The sequence below is a fragment of the Dendropsophus ebraccatus genome, chromosome 3 (assembly GCF_027789765.1).
Source record: "Dendropsophus ebraccatus isolate aDenEbr1 chromosome 3, aDenEbr1.pat, whole genome shotgun sequence".
In the NCBI taxonomy this organism is placed as follows: Eukaryota; Metazoa; Chordata; class Amphibia; order Anura; family Hylidae; genus Dendropsophus; species Dendropsophus ebraccatus.
In genome coordinates this window covers 159,539,729-159,562,715 of record NC_091456.1, presented here as the reverse complement: position 1 = coordinate 159,562,715, position 22,987 = coordinate 159,539,729, and the positions used below count along the sequence as shown (strand labels likewise).

General features: G+C 42.8%; 1 protein-coding gene across 1 annotated transcript; it reads right to left on the bottom strand.

Moving 5' to 3' along the window:
* Positions 1-1,195: 1,195 nt before the first annotated feature.
* On the bottom strand, positions 1,196-21,721 carry SLC30A5 (solute carrier family 30 member 5). Its single transcript, XM_069964697.1, has 16 exons — positions 21,442-21,721; positions 19,449-19,571; positions 17,490-17,556; positions 16,598-16,683; positions 15,895-15,982; positions 14,235-14,322; positions 13,295-13,371; positions 12,677-12,847; positions 11,758-12,046; positions 10,971-11,179; positions 9,704-9,861; positions 9,451-9,580; positions 6,825-7,059; positions 6,510-6,736; positions 5,711-5,839; positions 1,196-2,101 (listed from the first exon to the last, which is right to left on the bottom strand). Exons 1-16 carry the CDS (start codon positions 21,510-21,512, stop codon positions 1,931-1,933), a joined length of 2,319 nt encoding a protein of 772 aa, XP_069820798.1. The 5' UTR covers positions 21,513-21,721; the 3' UTR covers positions 1,196-1,930.
* Positions 21,722-22,987: the final 1,266 nt, after the last annotated feature.

Genomic DNA, 22,987 nt, shown 5'->3' with positions numbered 1-22,987 from the left:
CTCGCATCTCCGCCTGTGCCATAGACTCCATTCTATGCACAGGCAGATTGTGCCATCCATCCGAAGAATGAACAGGTCCTAGTATGGAGTCCTGTGTTTACTGTGCAATAGTAATGACAGCAGTGGGCAGGAAAGAAAGTTAAGGGGGCGAGTACACAAATGGACCAATCAGGGAGATGCATGATGGGAAATGTAGTTTCCAGGCCGGCACCATCTTGGCTATAGCTCCGCTTCTAGAAAAACTTGTAACTCAGGAATTGCAGCAGAGGCCTCAAAATACTCAGGGGGACTTTGTAAGACCAGCTAGAATTTCATTTTTTAGCTCTTAGGCTGTCACAGCTACAACTCCCAAGACCACAGGTTAAACTTACTTTTACTTTCCCTTTAAGGGTTGGTTCACATGTACCTGAATAGCAGCGGATCTCTGCTTCTGTGGCTCCCTGCTCAGCCAATCAGTGGCTGTGGCGGGACAGCAAACTGATTGGCTGAGCGGGCCGTCAGGGAGCCGGAAGCGACAGAAGCAGGCCGGAGTGCGGATAGAGAAAGTATTCACCGGTCTCGGCCAGGTTATGGGGGATGGCGCTTTACATACTGGGTATGTAAACCCATACAAATTGACAGTACTGGGAATCGCAGTGGATCTCGCTGCGATTTTGGTACGTGTGAGCCCACTGTAAAAGCAGATGTTTCATGGAATGCTTATCAACCCCTTAAAGGGATAGTCTTTCCCCAGGATAGGTCATCAACTTTACATTGGTGGGGGTGGCAGGAGTTGGACCCCTACCAATCAGCTGATTGAAGGGTCTATGGCACAATCTCTTAAAGTATTGCAGTCTTGTCCAATTCAAGTAAATGGCTAAAGAAAGTGAATTTAGTAATGCTGTTACCCATACCATACCCATTTCCAGTAACAAAAAGCTGCTTCATGTCTCTGGACTGTAGAGCAGAAGCTGCCAGTGTCCCCTTTGACTCTACTCATGTTCCACAGCTTTGAGCTCAAGATGCACCATGATGGTAGGAAGGGCAGGTCCAGCTTTGGCCAACAGCTCCGAGCACTAAGAGAGGTTTGGAAGTGGGAAGGGTCCTAAAGTTTACAGTGGATCCCAGACACCAGGGCTTTATAGTCTGTCAAACAATAGAAATCACATCAACGTAAAACCCTTAATGTAAAAGAATAAGGCTCCCTTTAAAAACGTCTTGTGCCTGGATGTTTTATTGAACAATTATAGAAAAATAAAGCCTAATTATAAATATTCATTTCTTAAAGTCCCACATCCCTATAGAAAAGGAGCACTTTAAAATGAAGACATTGGTCCATTCAACCTCCGAGAACATTTAGTTTCATACATGGTTCCATTGCAGTATTGTCTGCTTAGGGACAAAGACATAAGGGACATATTACATTTAGGTCGACGTGATCCATCTTCATTCATAGGACAAGTGGAGACCTGGAATAGACAGCCCAGAGCACTGACTCTTCTCGGTAGGTCACAATATTTTACTGAAAGGCACAATGCAAAGGAACGGGAGGAAGAAAAAAATAAAAAATAAAATAAAATATATCCAATATGTTTAACACATATAACGTCCCACTCCATAATGTTAAAAATATTTGTTGTTGTTTGAGATATAGAGGCAAATCCATTGTTGGAGAGAGAGGTGTGGGTTTATATATGGTATGATACGCGCAAAATCCAGCAAATCGTCTCCAGGGTAAAGCCCCCTTTGTCCGAAATAAAGAACGAATTGGTAAATTTAGCTTTATAACATTGTATAAAAACATCCTGATCTACTCTACATAAAGACAAGAAAAGGTTGATGTATAAAATCCGGGTCTTTACAACATATGATGTCTGTACAGTTCTGGTCAAGTCTCTGGTTTTCCTTGTCATACACAGGAAGAATACTGAGTGAGAAGGCTGCTGGGCTGTCACATGATGTAGCTCCCATCCTTGTAATACTTGATGGTGTCCATCTGCTGGGTCATAACCAAGACATCTTGAAAGCCTGTGCTAAGGCCGGACATGTGCTGGAAATAGGCTTCCTTCTCCACCTGGACTGTGAGGTTATTGACGCCAACGTCTTTCAGAACTGAAGTTACCTATGGACAAATACAGATAAGAGTGTTATTGTGGGTGATTTTAAATGAAGCTCGAAAGAACTTAATATAGTCTTTTCTCAACTGTATATGAAATTTCAAGTGACCAGGAGTCAAGCTGCAGTAACTGAACCCAGCCACTAGCCTGCATTCATTGTGACGTGATGTAGTGCGGGTGAGCAATAGAGGTCAGTGAACAGCAACTGATGGCTCATCCTCAAAAAGAAGTTTCTATACATCCAGCATCCAGTGTAAACAATATCACCACTATGGTGGAGATATTATTAAAAAAAAAAAGCTAATATCAGGAGGAGTAGCTATGTCAGGGCTCCAGACTAAAAAATTTACCTAGGAGCCATTGGCTCCTAACCTGAAAAATGTAGGCACCAAATAGAATATTTGGTCGCCAACATTTTAAAACATGTAAAATTAATGTTATGTTAAATGGGACTTACTGTGTGCAGAGGCCACGGCAGCCTCCTCCTCCTTTAGATTCTTTCTTTTCTTAGTTTGAAAACGTTCAACATGGAAACTTGCAACTTGACAACAATATACCCCCCTGCAGCCGGTGTGTTCCCTCAGCCAGCTGCCATCTTACCGGCAATGATCTATCTATCTATCGCCCCCGGCAGCCGATGACATATAGCCCCTGTGGCAATGTATATGGGAAGTGGTACTGTGCAGTGTATATACATACAGACACTGAGGGAAGTGGTACTGTGCAGTGTATATACATACAGACACTGAGGGAAGTGGTACTGTGCAGTGTATCTACATACAGACACTGAGGGAAGTGGTACTGTGCAGTGTATCTACATACAGACACTGAGGCAAGTGGTACTGTGCAGTCTATACATACAGACACTGAGGGAAGTGGTACTGTGCAGTATATACATACACACACTGAGGGAAGTGGTACTGTGCAGTCTATACATACACACACTGAGGGAAGTGGTACTGTGCAGTCTATACGTACCCCCCCCTCGCACCCCACACGCACTGACTACCGCACCTGGCCGCCATCACAACAGACACACTACCAATCCCCCGCCCAGGCCGCGGTCCCCCCACACACATTACTGGCCGGCCGCCACCCCTGCCGTCCCTCCGGTTGTACTCACCCACTATCTAAGCTTGGTGCCGCTGGGGTGAACTTGAAGAACCGCCGGGTGAGGAGCGGCGGGAGAGAGGCGCTGGAGGAGTGTGGCGCCTCTGCGGCCGTCCGTCCAATGAATGACGGACGTGCTGGATGACGTCACTGGAGAAGCGAGTCCCCGCACACGTCATTCAGCACGTCCGTCATTCATTGGACGGACGAACGCAGAGGCGCCACGTGATTCGGCGCAGCGTGCGGAAGTCCTTAAAGAGACAGCGCGCCGCCGGGGCCAGTCGCAAATGGCGCCCAGATTTATTAATTTGCAAGATGTTGGTCGCCATCTGGAGCCCTGTATGTCTAGTCAATAAACAGAAATAGCTATTCATATAATCATTATGCATCAGCCAGATCTGCCTGAGCATGGTTCATTCACATAAGGGCTCTATTAAACAGCCCAATATTCCCAATAAGCATGCGCACATCTCCTAGATCGCTGCTCGCTTACAGAGCCTCTTAAGTGGCTCCATTATCGTTCAGCAAGGGCTGTATACTGTATATTTATTGTTAATGATGTCCAGGCAGCCCTTGCTTTGGTATAAAATAAATATATAATATTATATATATATATATATATATATTTTTTTTTACCTGATCACGTTCTCTGGTGTCCTTCAGCTTTGTCTGTGGGATTCCCCGGTCTCGGCAGCTGCAGCTGCCAGCTGCAGACGGCACCGCAGCCAGTGATTGGCTGAGCGGCCTGTCACTTCACAGACAGGACCATAAGTAGAAACTTATGGTCCTGTCTGTGAAGTGACAGGCCGCTCAGCCAATCACTGGCTGCGGTGCCGTCTTATGTTGACCAATGATTGGCTGAGCGGCCTGTCACTCCACAAACAGGACCAGAAGTAGAAGCTGCAGCTGCCGAGACTGGGGAATTCCAAAGACAAAGCTGGAGGACACTGAGGAATGTGATCAGGTAAGTATATATATTTTAAACTTCTAAACATACCAGTCCTCAAAGCAAAATCTGATAATATGTGTCAATTTATTGTAATAAAATGTAATGCATCGAAACGCGTCTGGAAGCCACCTAACATTGGCCTACACCCCTCAACAGTCACCTGAACATACCCCTGGATCTATTCCCCATCTCTCTAAGTCTGGGAGGAGCTGGCTCAACAGTGACTTTGTCTACTGCACTACTGGCAGCAGAGCTACGCTTTGACACAGACCAGGAACAAGACTGGTGACGTCACCTTATTCACCGTGGGCAAGACCGGGACGCCGGTGACCCCGGAGAAGACGCAGATTCTGTATGGGTGAGCGGTGCACATGCACCAAACTATGTGAATGTGTATGAATCCTCCCCTATGACAACAAACAGTGAGATCCAGTGCTTGCAGTACATCTCAGACAGAACACCAGGGATCAGTGATATCTATTATACTGGTCTAATAACTATACACTCCACACAAGGAGTTCATTTACTTTGGATCGTAATCTACAAACGAACTGACTTTTGAATTTTAACAACAAAGTGGGATCAGTCCAGTGAGCCAGGACTACTACCCCCATCTGCCTGCTTTCACTGTGTGATTCTACTGCAAGTCAGTGAGAGGATGATGGGAATCCCTCTCTTGGTCTGAACCAAAAGACCAGTTCTACCACTTTTTGTGCTGATTATATATTTGAAGCATTGCAGTACAACGACTATATGGCTATTTATATGAGTATCTAGTTGTTTTATACACTTTTACACCTTTATAGGTTTTTTCTTTTTCTCTTTTTTCTTCCATTTGTTTTCATATGCTTTTGTACCGCATTCCCTAACCCTCTGTGTTGATCTATTGCACTACAAGGGCCCCGGGGCTTATGCATTTGTTTGGTTTATGCTTTTAATGTGTTCATGAGTATTTTATCCTGGACTAGACAGAAAGACACTTCAGGTTTAAGATTTTTTTATACTGTATATATAATATATATATATATATATATATATATATATATATATATTTTATTTTTTTTATTTATTTATTTATTACATTTTATTACAATAAATTGACACATATCAGATTTTGCTTTGAGGACTGGTATGTTTAAAATTTTTTAGTTACTGTGTACATTGGATGGTGTATTCCAGTTAACCTCAGCCAAATCAGATACAGGTGAGCTGCACCTTAGATCGTTACTAAATATATATATATTTATTTTTTTATACACACAATCAGCCGTCGGCCACGCTACCTATTGCATGTAGCAATGCACGGTTGGCAGACAATGCTTTTTAAAATTGCCAAAAGACTGATGTCTCTTAGATGTTGTCTTTATCACAGAGAGCGATATCGGCCTGATTAATGCTCCGTGTAAAGGGGGAATACCAAGCAGGGCATGTATAAAAAAAACAAAACAAAAAAAACCCTTGACGGCTGTAAATCCTTTACCATTTGCCTATACGAAAATCTGATTTCCAGCTCTAGAAAGTAGTTATACTCTTAAATAACCTCTATAAACGTTACCTGTTGAATGATCCGTTGTTCCACGACATCTGACATCACTTGCACGTGTATAGTTCCTGCAATGATGGAGGCAGAGTGGCGCCAGAAATGTGGATCCCGATAGGAGATAAGACCGTCAATGTTTGAGATCTGTAAAATTAAGAAACCATTTGGACACGCATAAGAGACTCAGACAAAAGGAAATAAAAAAAATCTTATTGATTGTAGCTTGTTGGTAAGTACTATGGTGTATGTGCAACTAAAACTAGAAACTCCAAATACTAGCAAATTCCCATAGAAAACCTGTCTTGCTCTGGACAGTTCCTGACATGGACAGAGGTGGCAGCAGAGAGCACTGTCACACACTGGAAACAATACACCCCTTACTGCAGGGCATACAGCACCTGATAAGTATGGGAACACTGAAGATTTTTAAAATAGAAGTAAATTACAAATCTATATAAATTTCTGACACTAGTTGATGTGAAAGAATTTTTATTTCATCGGAGTACCCTTAACAAGTTAATCATAGGGGTCTGGCCACCAGACCCCCATCAATCCCAAGAGCAGGGACAAATCTGTATCTAGAATCAATGGCCTGCACCATTCATTCTCTATGGGTCTCCTTTCACTTGGGAGACAATTGACCTATGTGCTCAGGATCGTAGGGGGTCCTAGTGGTTGGAACCCCACCGATCAACTTGCTATCCTCTATACTGTAGATAGAGGATAACATCATGACATGGAAATAGCCTATTTACAGAATACATGAAAAATCTTCGAAAAAACAAAAACAAAATTATATATATAGAAAGTTCACCTTCTCGAGAGCCATATTTATCCCCTTCTCAATTTCAGGAGGAATTCTGAGGAGTATGACTTGGCAGGCGTCCTTCAGGAGAGGGAGGACACTCCCAAATATGAGGACAGAAATGAACAAGGAGCAGAGAGGGTCGGCTATCAGCCAGCCAAACTGTCGAATCAGTATGGTGGATAATATGACGCCCACGCTGCCGAGAGTGTCAGCCAGCACATGTAAAAACACACCTGGGGGGGAAGCAGGAAGGGTCAAACACTGAAATTCGAATACAGACTACACACCATTTCAGAAACAGGCCATGAAAGCCGTACTCACCACGCATGTTTGCATTCATTCCTCCTCCACCTGAGCCATGAGAATGGCCATGGTTGTGAGTATGCCCATGATCACTGTGTGAATGACCATGTCCATGACTGTGGCTATGTCCGTGGTGCGAATGGCCATGATCATGAGAAGAACACCCTCCTCCTCTGGAAGCACCATGGGAGTGGGCATGACTAAAGGCACAGATACCGACAAGATTGACCAGCAGGCCCCCGACAGACACCGGCTGTAGCGAGAGAAGAAACAATTCAATGACTGGATTTGTTTTTGTTAGCAAATAAGGTTAGGTAGTAAAGTGGAAGTTTTCCTGACGCGCCTGCCATCACTAGTAACTCTTTATTCCCCTCTGCAATATAGCTTATATCGCTATGGATAAACTTTAGTACTCGTGTAGTTCTAAAAATCTACTTTTCCCCACCTTTTCTTTGTTTAGGGTCATGATTAGAGATGAGCGAGTCCATCCGAACCCGAACTTTCGGAATTTGATTAGTGGTGGCTGCTGAAGTTGGATAAAGCCCTAAGGCTATGTGGAAAACATGGATATAGTCATTGGCTGTATCCATGTTTTCCAGACAACCTTAGAGCTTTATCCAAGTTCAGCAGCCCCCGCTAATCAAATCACGAACAATCGAGTTCGGATGGACTCGAACCCGGTTCGCTCATCTCTAGTCATGATGCATCATACTTGACAGACTATTGGTGCATGCATGGATCTGTGATCCACGTTTCTGAGGTCTACTAATTCACTAATCACATCTTAGTAATGAACAGCAAACACAGAGCACAGGGGGGCCTTACTAAAATATGAGGGCACAGAGGGGGCATAAGCACTGTGTGGAGGCACAGCCATTGCTTCCATGTATATATGGATATATTGTATATATATATATATAATGTATATATTGGGAGCTTTCCCATCTGTATGTGCTAAATGTTAAAAAAAAAAAAAAAAAAGACAAGGTGAACAGAGCCTAAAAAAAAAAAAAAAACCTTCCATAAGTTGCTTCAGCGGCAACAAAAAGAGGATTGTGAGCCAGCTGTACATGTTTTTTCTCTCAGTACTTTATTGCCATCTAGTGTAAAATTAATAAAATGCATGTTTAATGTCTACATTTTCAGGTAAAATGTACAAACTATAAAAATATTCAGGGAACTATGAGAAAAAACTGAATTTCAGAGGAGATAAGGACACATTTAAGGGGTTAGGTAATAGACATGCTGAATTATTCCTTCTTTCCTGGAGACTAACAATTCATTACCTTATCTGTCTGCAGCTTTTGCTAAAGACACAGAATACTGTGTATGAGCTGTTCTCTCCATCTCCCCCTCCTCCTCCCCCGTCTTCAGAGATGGAGATAGCTCATGTTAACAGTGTCCCTGGCCAGATAATTGTTTACTTTGTAAAGCCGGGAGGGTAATCTAAGGTCAAGTTACTTCTGACCTCACAGTGATTAACCCTCCTGGTACAATTGAGTGCAGAAACAGCCGGCCGGGACATTGTTTACATGATCTGTCTTGGAAGGGAGGGGGAGAGAACAGCCCACACACAGCTTTCTGTGTCTTCAGCAAACGCAGCAGCTCAGAACTGGGGGAAGGTTCAGAAAACATAATAGAATGTAGGAATTAATTTTTAGTCTCCAGGAGGGGGATGATTCAGAATGTATTTAACCTAACTGGGTCGGCCCTTTAAGAAACTTGCATCTGCATAGAATTTGGACCACATAATGGCGCAATGATAAAAGGAGATACACTAGACGTAATCAGAGGTTGTGATCATCATGTAAACTCAGATTTTATGTGTAAACCATAAAGGTTCATAATAATACAACAACCAGATGTTAGGATTCTATAAACCCATACTTGTGTTATTATAGTAGGATATCTGTGATCCAAGTTGCTGAGAACGACTAATTCACTAATCACATCTCCGTAAAGAAAAACAGCAAACATCTGCAAACAAAAGTCAATGTGGTCGAAAGTCAAAACTTGATATATGAGGGACAGAAAAGCAGTTTGTTGCCAAAAAAACACAAAACAATGTTACAAGTTACAAGTTTTGTCTGACTTTCAACAACACATGCTTGCTTCTGTTTGCAGATGTTTTTCCAGTCTTTACATACCAAGATGTGATCAATGAAACCATAGACCTACCAGGCGCACAATACTTATTTCCCTTTAAAAATGTGCCAGGTCTGATATATCGGACCTCTAAAACAAAAACACAGCAGAAATAATAAAGTTTATCAACAGCGATATAAGTTACGAGATGAGAATAAAGGGGGTGGGGTATGGTAATGGCGTGTGTGTGTTAGGAAGGGTTTAACCTATGTAAAGATAGGGGCGTTCTAACTTGTTTTCTCCCACCCCTGAATATTTGCCCAAAAAGGCAATGTTTCAACTCCATAAAAGTTCTGTGTGTGATTCTGCCAGACACAGGATTAGAATAAATCAGTGTCCATACAGATTAAACGAAATAACTATTAACTGTAAACCTAAATGTAAAAAATAGAGAACTCCTTATTCTGAGATGGTCCTGAAATAGGTATTTTAGGCACTGAGCTATCCGAGTATATGTGGGAAAGCCCTGTAATGATAAATGACAGACTTGCACACTTACTGTTAACATATCTGTATTGATATCAGGCGGATCAAAGATTCTGGCCACTGCCTCAATAAACACAAAAAACGAGATTACTACCAGGAAGAGGCCATTAATAAACCCTGAGAGTATCTCCACTCGGCCGTACCTGAAACAATAAGCAACAGTAGGATCACATACCATTACTGGAGTTGTGTATGATGTCAGGTCATCCATACAATATACATATACTATATATTGCTGATCTGTACAGAGAAAAGCACATTCTTACCCATAAGAGAATATGCGCGTTGCTTTCCATCGAGTCATAAGAGCAGCGATAAGTCCCATAACGAGAGCAGAGCAGTCAAACAACATGTGGAAGCCATCAGACAGCAACCCTAGACTATTGGTCCACACGCCATAGAAAATCTCCACAAATGTGAATGCCTGGAAGCAGATTGAGAGAGATCATAAATCCCAACGCAAACACCACAATATGCAACAGTAAGTTCCACTACACTCTAGTACTTTAAAGAGGACCAGGCTCCCGACCCCCCTCTAGAGCACCTTATACGTACCTGATCACGCCCGGTCCCGCTTCTGAGACAGTCAGGTGACGGCGATTTCAGCGGCCGAAGCCTGGCGCGCACGCTCCTGAGATGAGTCCAGCTCTCATAGAGAATGACTGGTGAGTCCGACGCTCAGTCATTCTCTATGAGCGTTGGATTCATCTCAGGAGCGCGCAAGCCAGGCTTCGGGTGCTGAAATGACAGTCACCCGATCGTCGCAAGAAGCGCGATCAGGTACGTATAAGGTGCTCTAGCGGGGGGTCGGGAGCCTGTCAACCCGGCACCGGGGGTGACAGGTTCCCTTTAAGGTGGACTTACTATCCATACCTGTACTTGTGCATGTATAATTATGGCTTGTTACAACATTGTTGTAGTGTAAAGGACATTTTATCAAGAAACGGTCCTGCGGACAATAATCGGCCTGTGTAAACATGACAGCGATCAGCTGACAGGGAATACGCTAGATCCTCAGCTAATAGAGCTTGCTTTAAAATTTATCATCATTGACCGCACATATTCCTTTGTAAACAGGGGATGTGAGGCCAGCAACGATATACATATATCCATGCTGTCAGTTTCCAGATACATACTTACCTAGTGTGCTGCTGTGATCCAGCATCCTGTTCCTCTGGCTCTCTCATCCAGCTGATGGATCTTCAGGCTACTGCCTCCCCCAGAATCATTGACAGCCTGAGGCGGTGGGGCCTGAAGATACCCTGGCTAGACGGGAAAGTCAAAGGAACAAAATGCTGGATCACAGCAGCAGCACACTAGGTATGTATGTACGGTTGTGTGATCTGGAAACTGACAGCACAGATACATGTACATCTGTGCTGTCAGTTTCCATGGCTGCACGAACCAATACAGGGATCGATTTGTTGTGCCGTGTTTGTGGCTGATAAATCTGTTCATCTTAAAGTAATTCAAAGTCCACTTACAAGTCACTTCAAGTGAATGAGGTGCAGGACCATCAGAAGTATTACTCACCAGATTTAGACACAGGAAGTAGAAGATCTGCCTGGAGTCATACTCCTCAAGAATCTGTTTCAGTGAATCCTTAATAAACCTCGGCATGGACGGGGTCGTGCTGTGCAGAGCATCTCCCATAAAGGTATACAGAGGTGTCCCTTCAGGTGAGTATCCTACAAGGGTGCCTTTCTGTCCTTTCCGTGAGGCTGACGCCAGGATATTTGCAGCTGTAGAACGGAGAAAACCATGAGAGCAAGTAGGTTTATATATCATACAATATATGTATAAAACATTTATTAAATACAACAGCTGGGATAAGAGCAAACTATGTATTTAGGCTCTAAGCTTCTTACACACAACAGAGCCTGAATAGTGGTACACACAGGCCATACAACTCTGTATAGAGTTCTATAGCCCTGTGTTCTGCTGTATCATATTCCCTAAGCTTGGACATTGTATGGAGCCCTGATACAACAATGTTAGTCTGTAAAGTTAAGCCATACAGTATGTATGTGTATGTGTATATATATATCACATATCCAGTTTATAGGTAGGGAATATATATATGATAGACTTGCAAGCAAAACCTATTCTGTTAGGCTGTCTACAGGCAAAGAGAACTTAGATGCCAATACACAAATGCATACTGTGTTTCTACAAACAGAGCACACTGCCACCTGGTGGTCAGTAATAATATACTAACGTCAAGAAGATTTTTTAAAGAACGACAACTTTTTCAGGTTTCCTCACCACTACGTTTTCATAAATCTATCGCAACCAGTTAGCAATTAGAATTAATACTTACATAACAAGAAGAAAATGGAGCTCACCACAACCCCTCCAGACAACACGTGTTCAGTACTCGGCTGGTGGGCCGGTTTATTCATCGCTCGGAGTTGGTCTGTTATAGGATGAGTCCAGAAATTCCCAAGTAGCAAAGCGCTCAGGACAATGACAAAGAACCCATAGCGGGCACATTTGGATATTTCCATTTTAACCGTGCAAACTGACTCTACATAGAAATCCAGAATCATGACGGAGAAAATAACAGTGACGAATGGCATAACCAGAGACCACCAAGACTCCACTTTACTCTGAAAAAGAAAGGGGAGACACAAAGTCAAGATTGGATAAGAAATCAAACTCAAAAACTATGGGTGATGACTTTCTGGGACAGTAGGTATATATGGGGAACATTCAGAATAAATATCAATGTCCTCTTTAATTTAAAGGTAAAAATTACCTTCTGAATAGCTGACCACCCGAACAAGGTCAATTCTTTAGGTGGAGAGCAGTGGAGAGCAGAGGCACACAGGAGATTACATTACAATGCTTTACTGTGCCGGGACTCCCACCAGACTAAGGGATCTGCTGTTTATACGATGTCACGACTCGGATAATGGACTGCAAGCTCAGCCAATCAGTCACTAGTGCGGGACACTGCTGCAGTCATTGATTGGCTGAGCTGGCAATCCGTCAGCTGAGTTAGGCATTCAAACCTCCCCCGACAACCCAACCCAGCTTTGTTATCGCTATGAGATCGCCGCCGCCGCTGATGCTGCCGGGCGCCACTCATCACTGCAGCCATCATCCCCCTCCGCTCCCCCCTCCTGCTTCTTCCGGGATCTGGCAACTTTACACTGACTGATAATATTTAAAAAAAACAGATGTAATCTAGATAGTTGTATAACACACGATCTAAGGGGTCTACAGATCTCGATTACCTCGGTAGTTGCAGTGAGTACAATGACCCATGGGCACAGTAATATAACAGAGACCAGGTGAGACAATGCTTGCAGACGCTTGGATCCACCAATATCTAAAGATAACTTTCTGGAAGCTGTATGGAAGCCAACACTGAAACATAAAGCCAACACAAGCAGCAGTACTCCTCCCTGAAAACAACAAGAAAACAGATACACTTCAATTAGTACATTTTCTGGTTATACAGCAAAAAAAAAGTCATATAGAAAATCTGCAGGTCACAACATGAAGTGTAGAAATAAAGGACATTCCAGAAATATACAGAATTTCACAACAGCTACATATAGGCAGATCTAGCTGACAAGACATCAGGCAGGATGGTGCAAGACTAAGCTCAGCGAGTATATTAAAAAGTTAAAGGGTTTTTCACTGTGACTAAAATTTCGATCATAGTGCCTGAACCACAAATCATAGGGCATGTCCCCAATGTCTTCTCCCCACCCACCAGCCTTTATTGATAAGATATTTCCATGTTTGGGTATAGGCACAGATCTATCAATCAAGGCCACAGGATAAGGTGGGGGCTATTGGGAATCATTTCATCCACATTTCATTGGAGATTTATTTTTATTCCTTACCTTGTGGTCAGCAACTCCTAGGAGGGAGAATGCCGTGTAGAGGAAGTGTGTGAGCGCGCTGTCATGATGACCTTCAGCTAACAGAATAGTGTTAAGGGTAAATTCACCAGCCTGCATGTAAATGAGGTCTAAAACACACACACACACACACACACACAGTAAGATAAAAGCAAAGAAGTCAGTAAAATATAAAACAGTCAGATTTTAACTTTACCTCATACAGTAAAGTCTAAGAAAAATATCACTCTATTCACACATTGTAATGTGTATACAAGGTGTGTACAGGCAGCTGATTTTCCATGGGTTTAATACAGCACAATGTTAGATTCTACTTTTGCTTTTATTTTTCTGTGTGTGAACACAGTGAAAGTGACGCCTAGATATTCTTTTTTTTTTATGGTTGCAATTTTTTGAATTTCATTATGAGTACAATATTCTGGGGCAGCCATCTTGCTGGGGCTCTTTATATGAGCATTTAGACATATGCTTTATGGACAATGGTCTGGAGGGCACCCCCTAACTTCAATGTAAGCGTTTCAGGGCATGCTTTGTCACCTATGCTGAGGTCATTCTACCAGGAGGGGGAGGTAGATCCTGTTTTATCTACACACAGGTGTTACCTTTCACTGTACATCTATATGTGACAAGGAGGAGACTGCAGGGCAGTGAATACAGAAAGGGAAGTCTCAGCTTAGTTTTAGGCCTAGTGGCCCCATTACTTTTTAGGATACTAAGTATGTGCATATTTTATGGTCTTATTTTTATTTCTTTGAGACTTTTTTCCTGACCTGACCGCACAGTCCTCATTACAAACATAGTCATCAAGATGTCACTGGGACATGTTTTCAGTGACAGAGCTGCCTTCTTGACACCATTACATTCAGCCCCTATGGTAAGAACAGACGTCACCCCCCCCCCCAACGCCATCACAAAAGGATACGGTGTTCAGCAATTTTGGCCATTAGGTCATCGTTGTCGAAGAGCAGTAAACATATAACAGCAACAATAAAAAATGCTGCACCCCGAGTCTGAGGGAAAAAAAAAAAACAAAAAACCACAGACAGAGACAGATGTTAATAAACTCTGGAATAACCTATGGGGAGTGCTGCAATGAACCGATCAAAAGACTAATGCTCAAGAAATCTTGCCTGTAATATACGCACCACTTTAATTCTGCATTGTTCCTGTAATGGGGGCTCCTGCGGTGTCTGGTTGTCATCATGTACAATGACGTCTCATCCCCAAACACAATGACAAGACGCAGCAGGGAACCTCGGCACCCGCGGTGCGAGAATGGTATGGAACTTAAATGGTGCGTATTAAGTAAATTACAGAAAAAGTGCGACTGTATACATATAGGAAGATCAGTGACGTGAAAGCAGCACTGCGGAGAACAATAGTAACAACAGCTTCCCTGCTCCCACTTACCTTTATTCCCTCAAAAATATCCCAGTTCCGATACTGCTCTTCTGCAGTCTCAGACTTACATAGAGAAAGACTTACATACTACATACTGCCCATGTTACTCACTTCACTCCAGACAGCAACAGGACCGGAACTGGAGTATTATAGGGGAATTTTATCCAGGGTATTCCTTTAAGGTAGGGGGCATTAGTATTGACCTCTCCATCAATGTCACAGAGGGTAGGTGGGGGTGTGGATTATAGCGTCAGAGAAGAGGACACATTGGTCGGGAAGCCCCGCCTCAGTGACACTTTCCTCCAATAAATAAACAATGTACAGGTAAAGAAATGTACAGGTAAAGGTAATTTAGCAAAGCGCAAACGAAGCTCTAACTATAAAAAAGGGGGGTGATGGAATCACTTTAAAGAGACTGTCAGGGGGTTTATTCTGTCCTATCTATGAGTAGAATAAATTAGTGACAGAGAAGCTGAACGAAATGCTGTATCACTTCTATCTCCTCCTGAATAACATGGACAATAAGTAGTCCTCTCCATTACGTGCATGTGCTTAGTAATCCTCAATATTCATGAGCTCTGCCTGCCTGCCACTGATTGGCAGTTGTCTATCTATACTGTGTCGAGCGGGTTTCACCCCGGCAGTCTCTGGGCTTACAATTTGCTCCTTCTCACAATATTGCTCTCAACCATGAAGACCATTGGGGAGATTTATCAAACTTGGTGCAAAGTGAAACTGGCTCAGTTGCCCCTAGCAACCAATCAGATTCCATTTTCCAAAGTGTCTGTGAGGAATAAGAGGTGGAATCTGATTGGTTGCTAGGGGCAACTGAGCCAGTTTCACTTTACACTATGTTTGATAAATCTCCCCCATGTGTCCATTGGCCCTGGCTGGGCTTGCATACATCTGTATTCCTTTTTCCTGCTGTCAGGTAAATGCCAACCTATGGACACATTTGATATGGGTGCTAGAAGCTTTCCTAGTGCAAACAGCCAACAGAACTACAGTGTGAAAGCATTGCAATTCCTATATGTAAAAGGATTCTCATTACAAGTATATATATTGGGAAATCTCTATCCAAATTACTGAGGTATCAGGACAGTAAAAGCTAGGCAGACGCTTTCACTTTATATACAAACATTGGAAAGCATAAAACATTATGGCCAGACAACAAAACATACCTTGGACGGTACTCCGCTGGAACCAGTGAACAGCACCGTAAGCAATGTTACAACTACAATATCACTATGCTCAAACAGCAGCAAAGTCCTAGATAAACAGAGAAAAAGACACTTTCTTAATGGGTGCAGAGAAATAGAACTAGGTCTATGACAGGTAAAAAAAATCATAAATAAAAATGAACATGTTATAATTAAAAGAATAATGTAAAACTAAACATAATGGTGGATGGTGGCAGCAAGCTCTTGAGCAGTAGCAGTGGTTCTGAAGCTTACCTCTGCTAAGAAAGAATGCAGATGTCACTACTGCCATGTCTGCCTATCACACCTGATACACAAATTTATACTACCGCTGCTGGTGGGTCAATTGATAGAATAAGATATACGTGGGGTTTTCTGAATCTCCATCATCAGATGATAACGGTAGAGATAGGGGTCTGGCGTAATGGATTTTTCGCTCCCCAACCCTTTTGTTCTCAGAGGGATAAGCTAGCGCCATAACAGTCTAGCCATGGCTTACCCCTCGCTATACAGAACACATGAACGTTTAGCCATGCTGAACGTTTGTGTGTATAGAGAGACCAGGAGAGAAAACTGCTGAAGGATAGAGTGGTCAGCAGTTATGGAAGATGTACATGGGTCACGTCTTTAGTACCAGGATTAATAATCACAAAAAAAATAATAAGTTTTAAGAAAATGCAATTACCTTAAAGGCCCACAAAGTGTAAGGCCAAAGAACCATAGGAGAGAGATAATACAGCCAACGAAAGCATGTTTCACAATACTGATCCACTGAAAAAGGACACAATAAACAAGGGTTAATAAAGTTAATATCTGTCCTTTTTTTTTGCATATTAGCCATGTTGAAAAGTAACATTATACTAAAGCTGACAGAACCCCCCCCCCCCTCTAAATGACAGGTCTGGCTATCAGTATAAAGTTTATGGGGGCCTCCAGAGTCTCTGCCAATATTGTTGGTGGAGACAAGGGTCAGATGAGATGGATTTTCACTGCCTGATCCCTTTTTTTCTTAGAGGGATAAGCCAACACCAACTCATGTGTATAGCGTGAAAGGGAAGGATACCTGTTAAAGGTGGGTACACAGATGGAAGTAGATTAATGATTGAACAGACAATGAAGAAACAATCACAGCCAAACAACTGCTGCTAATGAATGTCATAAGTCTGTGATGGAGCCTGGCAAGGGTGGGACCAGCCAACAATCCAATATATGGGGGCTTCTGTAAAAAGGACTTTCAACATGCCCAGTATTTTTGTTCAAAGGAAGGTAAGCTGCCACAAGGAGTTTGGCAGCATATTTATTCCTATTCAGAATACATGCATGTTCAGGCATCCTGAGTATGCATGTATATCCCCCTATGCATACCCACAGCAGAGGTAACCAGTGACCACATATCTCCCAGTATAGAAATAATACTGTAATGGAGTTGGGGCAAGCGGGGATCTTGGGGGATTGAGTGTTAACTGTGTGCTCAGCTGACCATACACCTTTATTTTGCTGACATTCATCCCTCCCAATTTCTCCATACACTGGTTTGCATCTTTCTAGAAGTAGAAATAAACACTTGAACAACTCACTTGGCGTCTTGTAACCGTCTTCCCAGAAGAAAATGGCTTTTGAAACAAAACCATAAAAATTGCACACCTGTACAAAGAAACAACAATTTATGTAGAAGGTTATAACAATGGAAAAACAACATTCATAGCATAAAAAAACGGAGCATTGTCCCGACATACACCGTCAGCTGGAAAGTCCCATAGCATGTAACCATCTAATGGTTAATTTAGCTGAGAACATAATCCGAAAAACAAACAATCACAGCAATACGCTGATCTCCCTGTAAAACAGGTTATGTAGTCACTGCATTTATTACATGATGCCTATGAAACATACAAAGCACTAAATGATCAAAGCCCACGTGGCCACAAGTCGTAGAGACACTTGGCAACAAAAAATGAAAGTGCAGAAAGATTATCTAGCGAATGACCAGAATACAATCCTACCCATCTCTGTAGAGCGTCACTAACAAACAGTTACAGCAGTTTCACGCGCATGCACGCACCTCCTCCGAGGAAGCGCGCACATTCGCGTGAAAGGGCTTTAACTTTTTGCTGCATGTGCCGGCCCCCCCACCTGCTCTCGCATGCTACATTTTAGCTTGTGTGTTTTATGAAATAAAGAAGGTTGCCCCCTGTTTCTTTTCTCTTCTTGAACTGTGATTAGATACATAACTGCATTAAGGGATAACAGCCCCCGTCATCAACCACCCATCTGCTTCTAGAACACCAAGTGTATCCCCTAAGTCCTCCAAGGACCAGAAAAAAACGGCAGTGCTGGTCTTTGTATCCATTATTGTGTATGTCACAAACTGCATTACAGTCACATATGTAAGGGTTCTATTACACTGAGCGATAATCTGCCAAATCAGTCCGATTCTGCAGATTATCGCTCCGTGTAATAACGACAACAATCAGCTGATGAAATGATCATTGGCTGATCGTTGCTACCGGGTATGCATCGCTACATGTAATGATGATGACTGTGTAGATTAAAAATTTTTTTTTAAAAAACTTATACATACCTGTCCATGCACCCTGGTGTGCTTTTCCCCTCTGCCTGTTGCCACCGTGGCCAGTGATTGGTGAGTCCGACTCTGAAGTTCTAACGGTGGCTGTGGGCAGCGGGCAGGCAGAAGATAGGAGAGCCCCGAGAGTGTGAACAGGTATGTATAACATTTATTTTACACTTAAAATGGCTGCATGCTTATCAGGCAGTGTAATAGGCTCACTTACATTAGTGATTGTGCTGTGCAATACAGCCTTTAGTCTTAGAAAACCTCTTGTATTACGGCTAGATGAAGCTCCCTGGCCTTCTTGCATTTGGCTGCCCCAACAAGTGCAGAATACATGGAGCTGGATGATATCACTAACAGCACTCAGCTCTATCTCTCCCAGCAAAAATGATCACAGACCGCTCCTATAGGGCAGAGTACACACTGCAGAGGAGGCTGCTGGGGCTCCAGGTAAAGTGAGGCAGCGGCTATAATAATATTTGTATACGATACAGTACCGTTTTTCTCTAAACATAAGTCTGCTGCCACTTCTGTCCGAGACAGGAACTGTCCAGAGCAGGATAGATTTACTATAGGGATTTGCTGCTGTCTGGACAGTTCCTGTCTCGACCAGAGGTGGCAGCAGAGAGCACTGAGTCAGACTAAAAAGAAAACACCATTTCCTGCAAGACATACAGCAGCTGATAAGTATGGGAAGACTTGATGTTTTTAAATAGAAGTAAATTACAAATCTGTATAACTTTCTGAAACTAGTTAACTGGAAAGGAAAAGATTTTAGCTTGATAACCTATTTAAGCCCATTCTAAAAACCCTGCAAAATCAGGCTCGGGTAAGCGTACCTCGGCTGGCTCCAACTCCTGGCTATAATCTCTCCAGGCCTGACTTGTATTTAGGATACAAAGAAGTACCAATGTCTATGTAACGCAAACCATGATGTACTATACATGACACGAAGGCTACTTACCCCAATTTTAATATAAAGATAAACTGTACAATATGGACTACTTTTAGGAGATCGTAGGACTCAAAGATACCGAGAGCCTTCAGGAACTTCGTAAAGCAGAGAAGAACAATGTATCTGGTCAGTCTGCAGAAAAGAAAGACATGAGCTGAAATGATGGTGATAACAGGAATGACCCCTGACCTGCTGGTACTAGGAGAGGCATCTGTCTGTCATGAGTCCTAGTACCCGAGGCTTAGGCCCTGTCCACATGACAACTGTCTCTTCTACATTTACAGCTTCTCTGTGGCATCTGATCCGGCCTCTGCTCACTGCATACATTGGGATTCTGGCATAAATATTAATGAAGTACCATTAACATGGTGTGAACAGGCTGTGTGCCCATCACACTACCGAGTCACATAATACACATAGGGGTCCATGTGAAGAACAGGAGTCCTCCCTATAGAAATCATTAGAGGTCCTGGTGGTTAGACCTCATCAATCTGACATCATCAACTATGATACTAGAGCATTAAAGGGGTTATCCAGTGAAAATATTTTTTTTTGTCATATCAACTGGTGTCGGAAAGTTATATAGATTTGTAATTTACTTCTATTTAAAAATCTCATGTCTTTTCATACTTATTAGCTGCTGTATGTCCTGCAGGAAATGTTGTTTTATTTTCAGTCTGACACAGTGCTCTCTGCTGACATCACTGGCCGAGACAGGAACTGTCCAGAGCAGGAGAGGTTTTCTATGGGGATTCATAGAAAACCGAGACAAAGTTCCTGTCTCGGCCAGAGATGTCAGCAGAGAGCACTATGTCAGAATGAAAATAAAACATTTCCTGCAGTACATACAGCAGATAATAAGTATGGAAAGACCTGAGATTTTTAAATAGAAGTAAATTACAAATCTATATAACTTTCTGACGCCGGTTGAAATTAAAAAAAAAAGATTTTCGCTGGACAACCCCTTTAAAAAGATATTCCAGGACTTATCTATCTATCCTCACACAGCACCTCACCCATCAGCTGCTTGGGGACCTGTGGCGCACCTGCGTATACACAGAACAGAAGCAGACAGCGCCATACATTGTGTAGTGGTCGCGGTGGGTTACTGCAGCTTTTACACTTCAGCCAACACCTGTATAATGGCAACTTGCACAAGTGTATTGGCTTTTATGCGATTTGTGGTTGTGCAACAAGCCGCTGTGTAGCCCTAGCCTAAAAGTAGTGATCCCCAATCTGTGGCTCTCTAGCTGTTGCAAAACTACAACTCCCATCATGCTATAACAGCCACAGTTTGGAGAACACTCATTTAAGGGCATGTACATAAACATATGGATTTGTTGTAGAAAATTCTGCAGCTGCTCCATCCATCTGAATCGGGAGTGTAGATATCTATGTGCAGACTGCACATTCATCCCCATTATGATGTATGGAGCCGACAAATTTTGCTAAGTATGAATAAGACCTTAAAAGTGTCACTGTCTTTTTTTTTTTTGCAGAAATCAATAGTACAGGCGCTTTTAAGAACGTTTGTAATTGGGTTTATTAGCCGGAAAAAATGCATTTTTATCATTAAAAAGCAGTTTGAAGGTCTCCCCCTGCCTGTCATTGTTCTCTATGGAGAGGGGAGGGGTGGAGGGAGATGAGGCACCAAAACAGGGCAACAAAGAGTTAATTTACAGCTACATCACCAGGCTATCTCCTCTGACAGTCAGCACTGACCTCTGAACAGAGGCTTTCACACAGGTCCTGCTGTGTAATCCTTTGTTCTCTGCTGGCGTCTAATCTCCCTCCATAGGTTAGACAGGGCTCGACTGATGTAAACCAGTCAAGATTTCCTGATAATGAGCAGTGAATGAGAGAGGAGTTGTAGTTTGCAACAGCTAGGGGGCCCAGGATAGAGACCAGAGGCAATCATGAGATCTCCATTAGAGCACAGGTGCAATGTTATTCCCAGACGTGCCTGACAGCTGCTGGAGGCCACCCATCCCCCCTCCCTTACCTGGACTCCGGGGCATCCACGGGCCCCAGCCTGCCGGTGCTCATCACATTGCTGCTGTACTTCTCGTCCATGTCTGCGGCTCCCTTATAACCTCATGTAGACGCTTCTGGGACGTGGCTCAGCACCCACAGCGGTCTACAGCCCGGCACACCCGCACAGGGCACCGCGGAACGGCGAGTACATGAAGGGAACCAAGTGACAGCTGCAGGCCGGACACATATTCCGGATACACAGCCTCCAGCACTGCCAGCTAGCCGGCCTGTGCTGCTGATGGAAGCAGGAAGCGTCACTTGTCACGTGATAGCTTCAGGTACGGGAGGCGACAGGGAAAAAACTTCCTCACAGGAAGCGTTTCCGACCGACTGATAAGTACAGGGAGGCGGTGAGGACAAACTTCCTCGTTCTGTCTATGTTTTTTTGAGCTGAGATCCGTGCCATGCCTGTTTATAATTTACTTTCCATTTAGATTTTTATGGTAAATGTCACATCACATAGTCAAATAGTGAGATTCTGTGTGTTGCATCATTTTACGTTCTCTCTGCTGCCACCAGTGTTCGTTTAGGGAACTGCAGGGCTGTCTCTCCAGTAATACCACACGCAACCTGAGGACAGGGATGGAGCTGTTTTTGCAAAAAATAAAGAAGCTGTGTTTTTTTCTGATCTTGGATAATCTCTTTAACCCTTTGAGGGCCAAGCCCAAAATGACCTTTTTTTGCGCTTTCGTTTTCTCCTCCTCCCCTTTCAGTTTTCTATTTACAGGCACAGGTGTACTATGTAATGGCATCTTTTTTGATTCTACCATAACATGTATGATGGAACCCCAAAATTATTATTTATGAAAATATAAATTGGTGAAATTGAAAAAAAGAATGCAATATGGTAACTTTTGGGGGGTTCCTGTGTCTACATAATGCACTATACGGTAAAAGCGACATTATACTATTATTCTATAGGACAGTCCGAACACAACCATATGCAGGTTTACACAGATTTTAAATTTTAAATTTTTTTTTATGAAATCCTTTTTTTTTTTTTGCAATTAATTATTAATAAATCTGCCCTTTTGTGACTCCTAAAACTGTTTAAGTTTTACACCTACGGGGCTGTATGGGGTGTCATTTTTTGCGCCATGATCTCTAGTTTTTATTAATACCATATTTGTGTAGATCGGACGTTTTGATCACTTTTTATTATTTTTTTTTACATATATATATAATGTAACAAAAAAATCAGTAATTCTGCCACTTTTTTCTCTCTTTTCGTTTATGCCGTTCACAGAGCACTGGGGTCACTGGGCCAAATTGCAGATTAAAATAATGGCGCAGACAGCGGAAACCAGGCAGCGATTTGAAAAAATAGATGCATCACTTGGATGTACGTGTCGGCACGTATACATTTTTTTTTAACTAAGCAAAGTGGTGCATTCACTTAAAATAATAAACTGCAATACCAATGTATAAGACTGACAAGCATTTGCTAGGCCTTCCTATAGCACAAGGTGCATACAAATATGGCCAATCCAGGTCACTGCAGTCGGGGGTCAGCT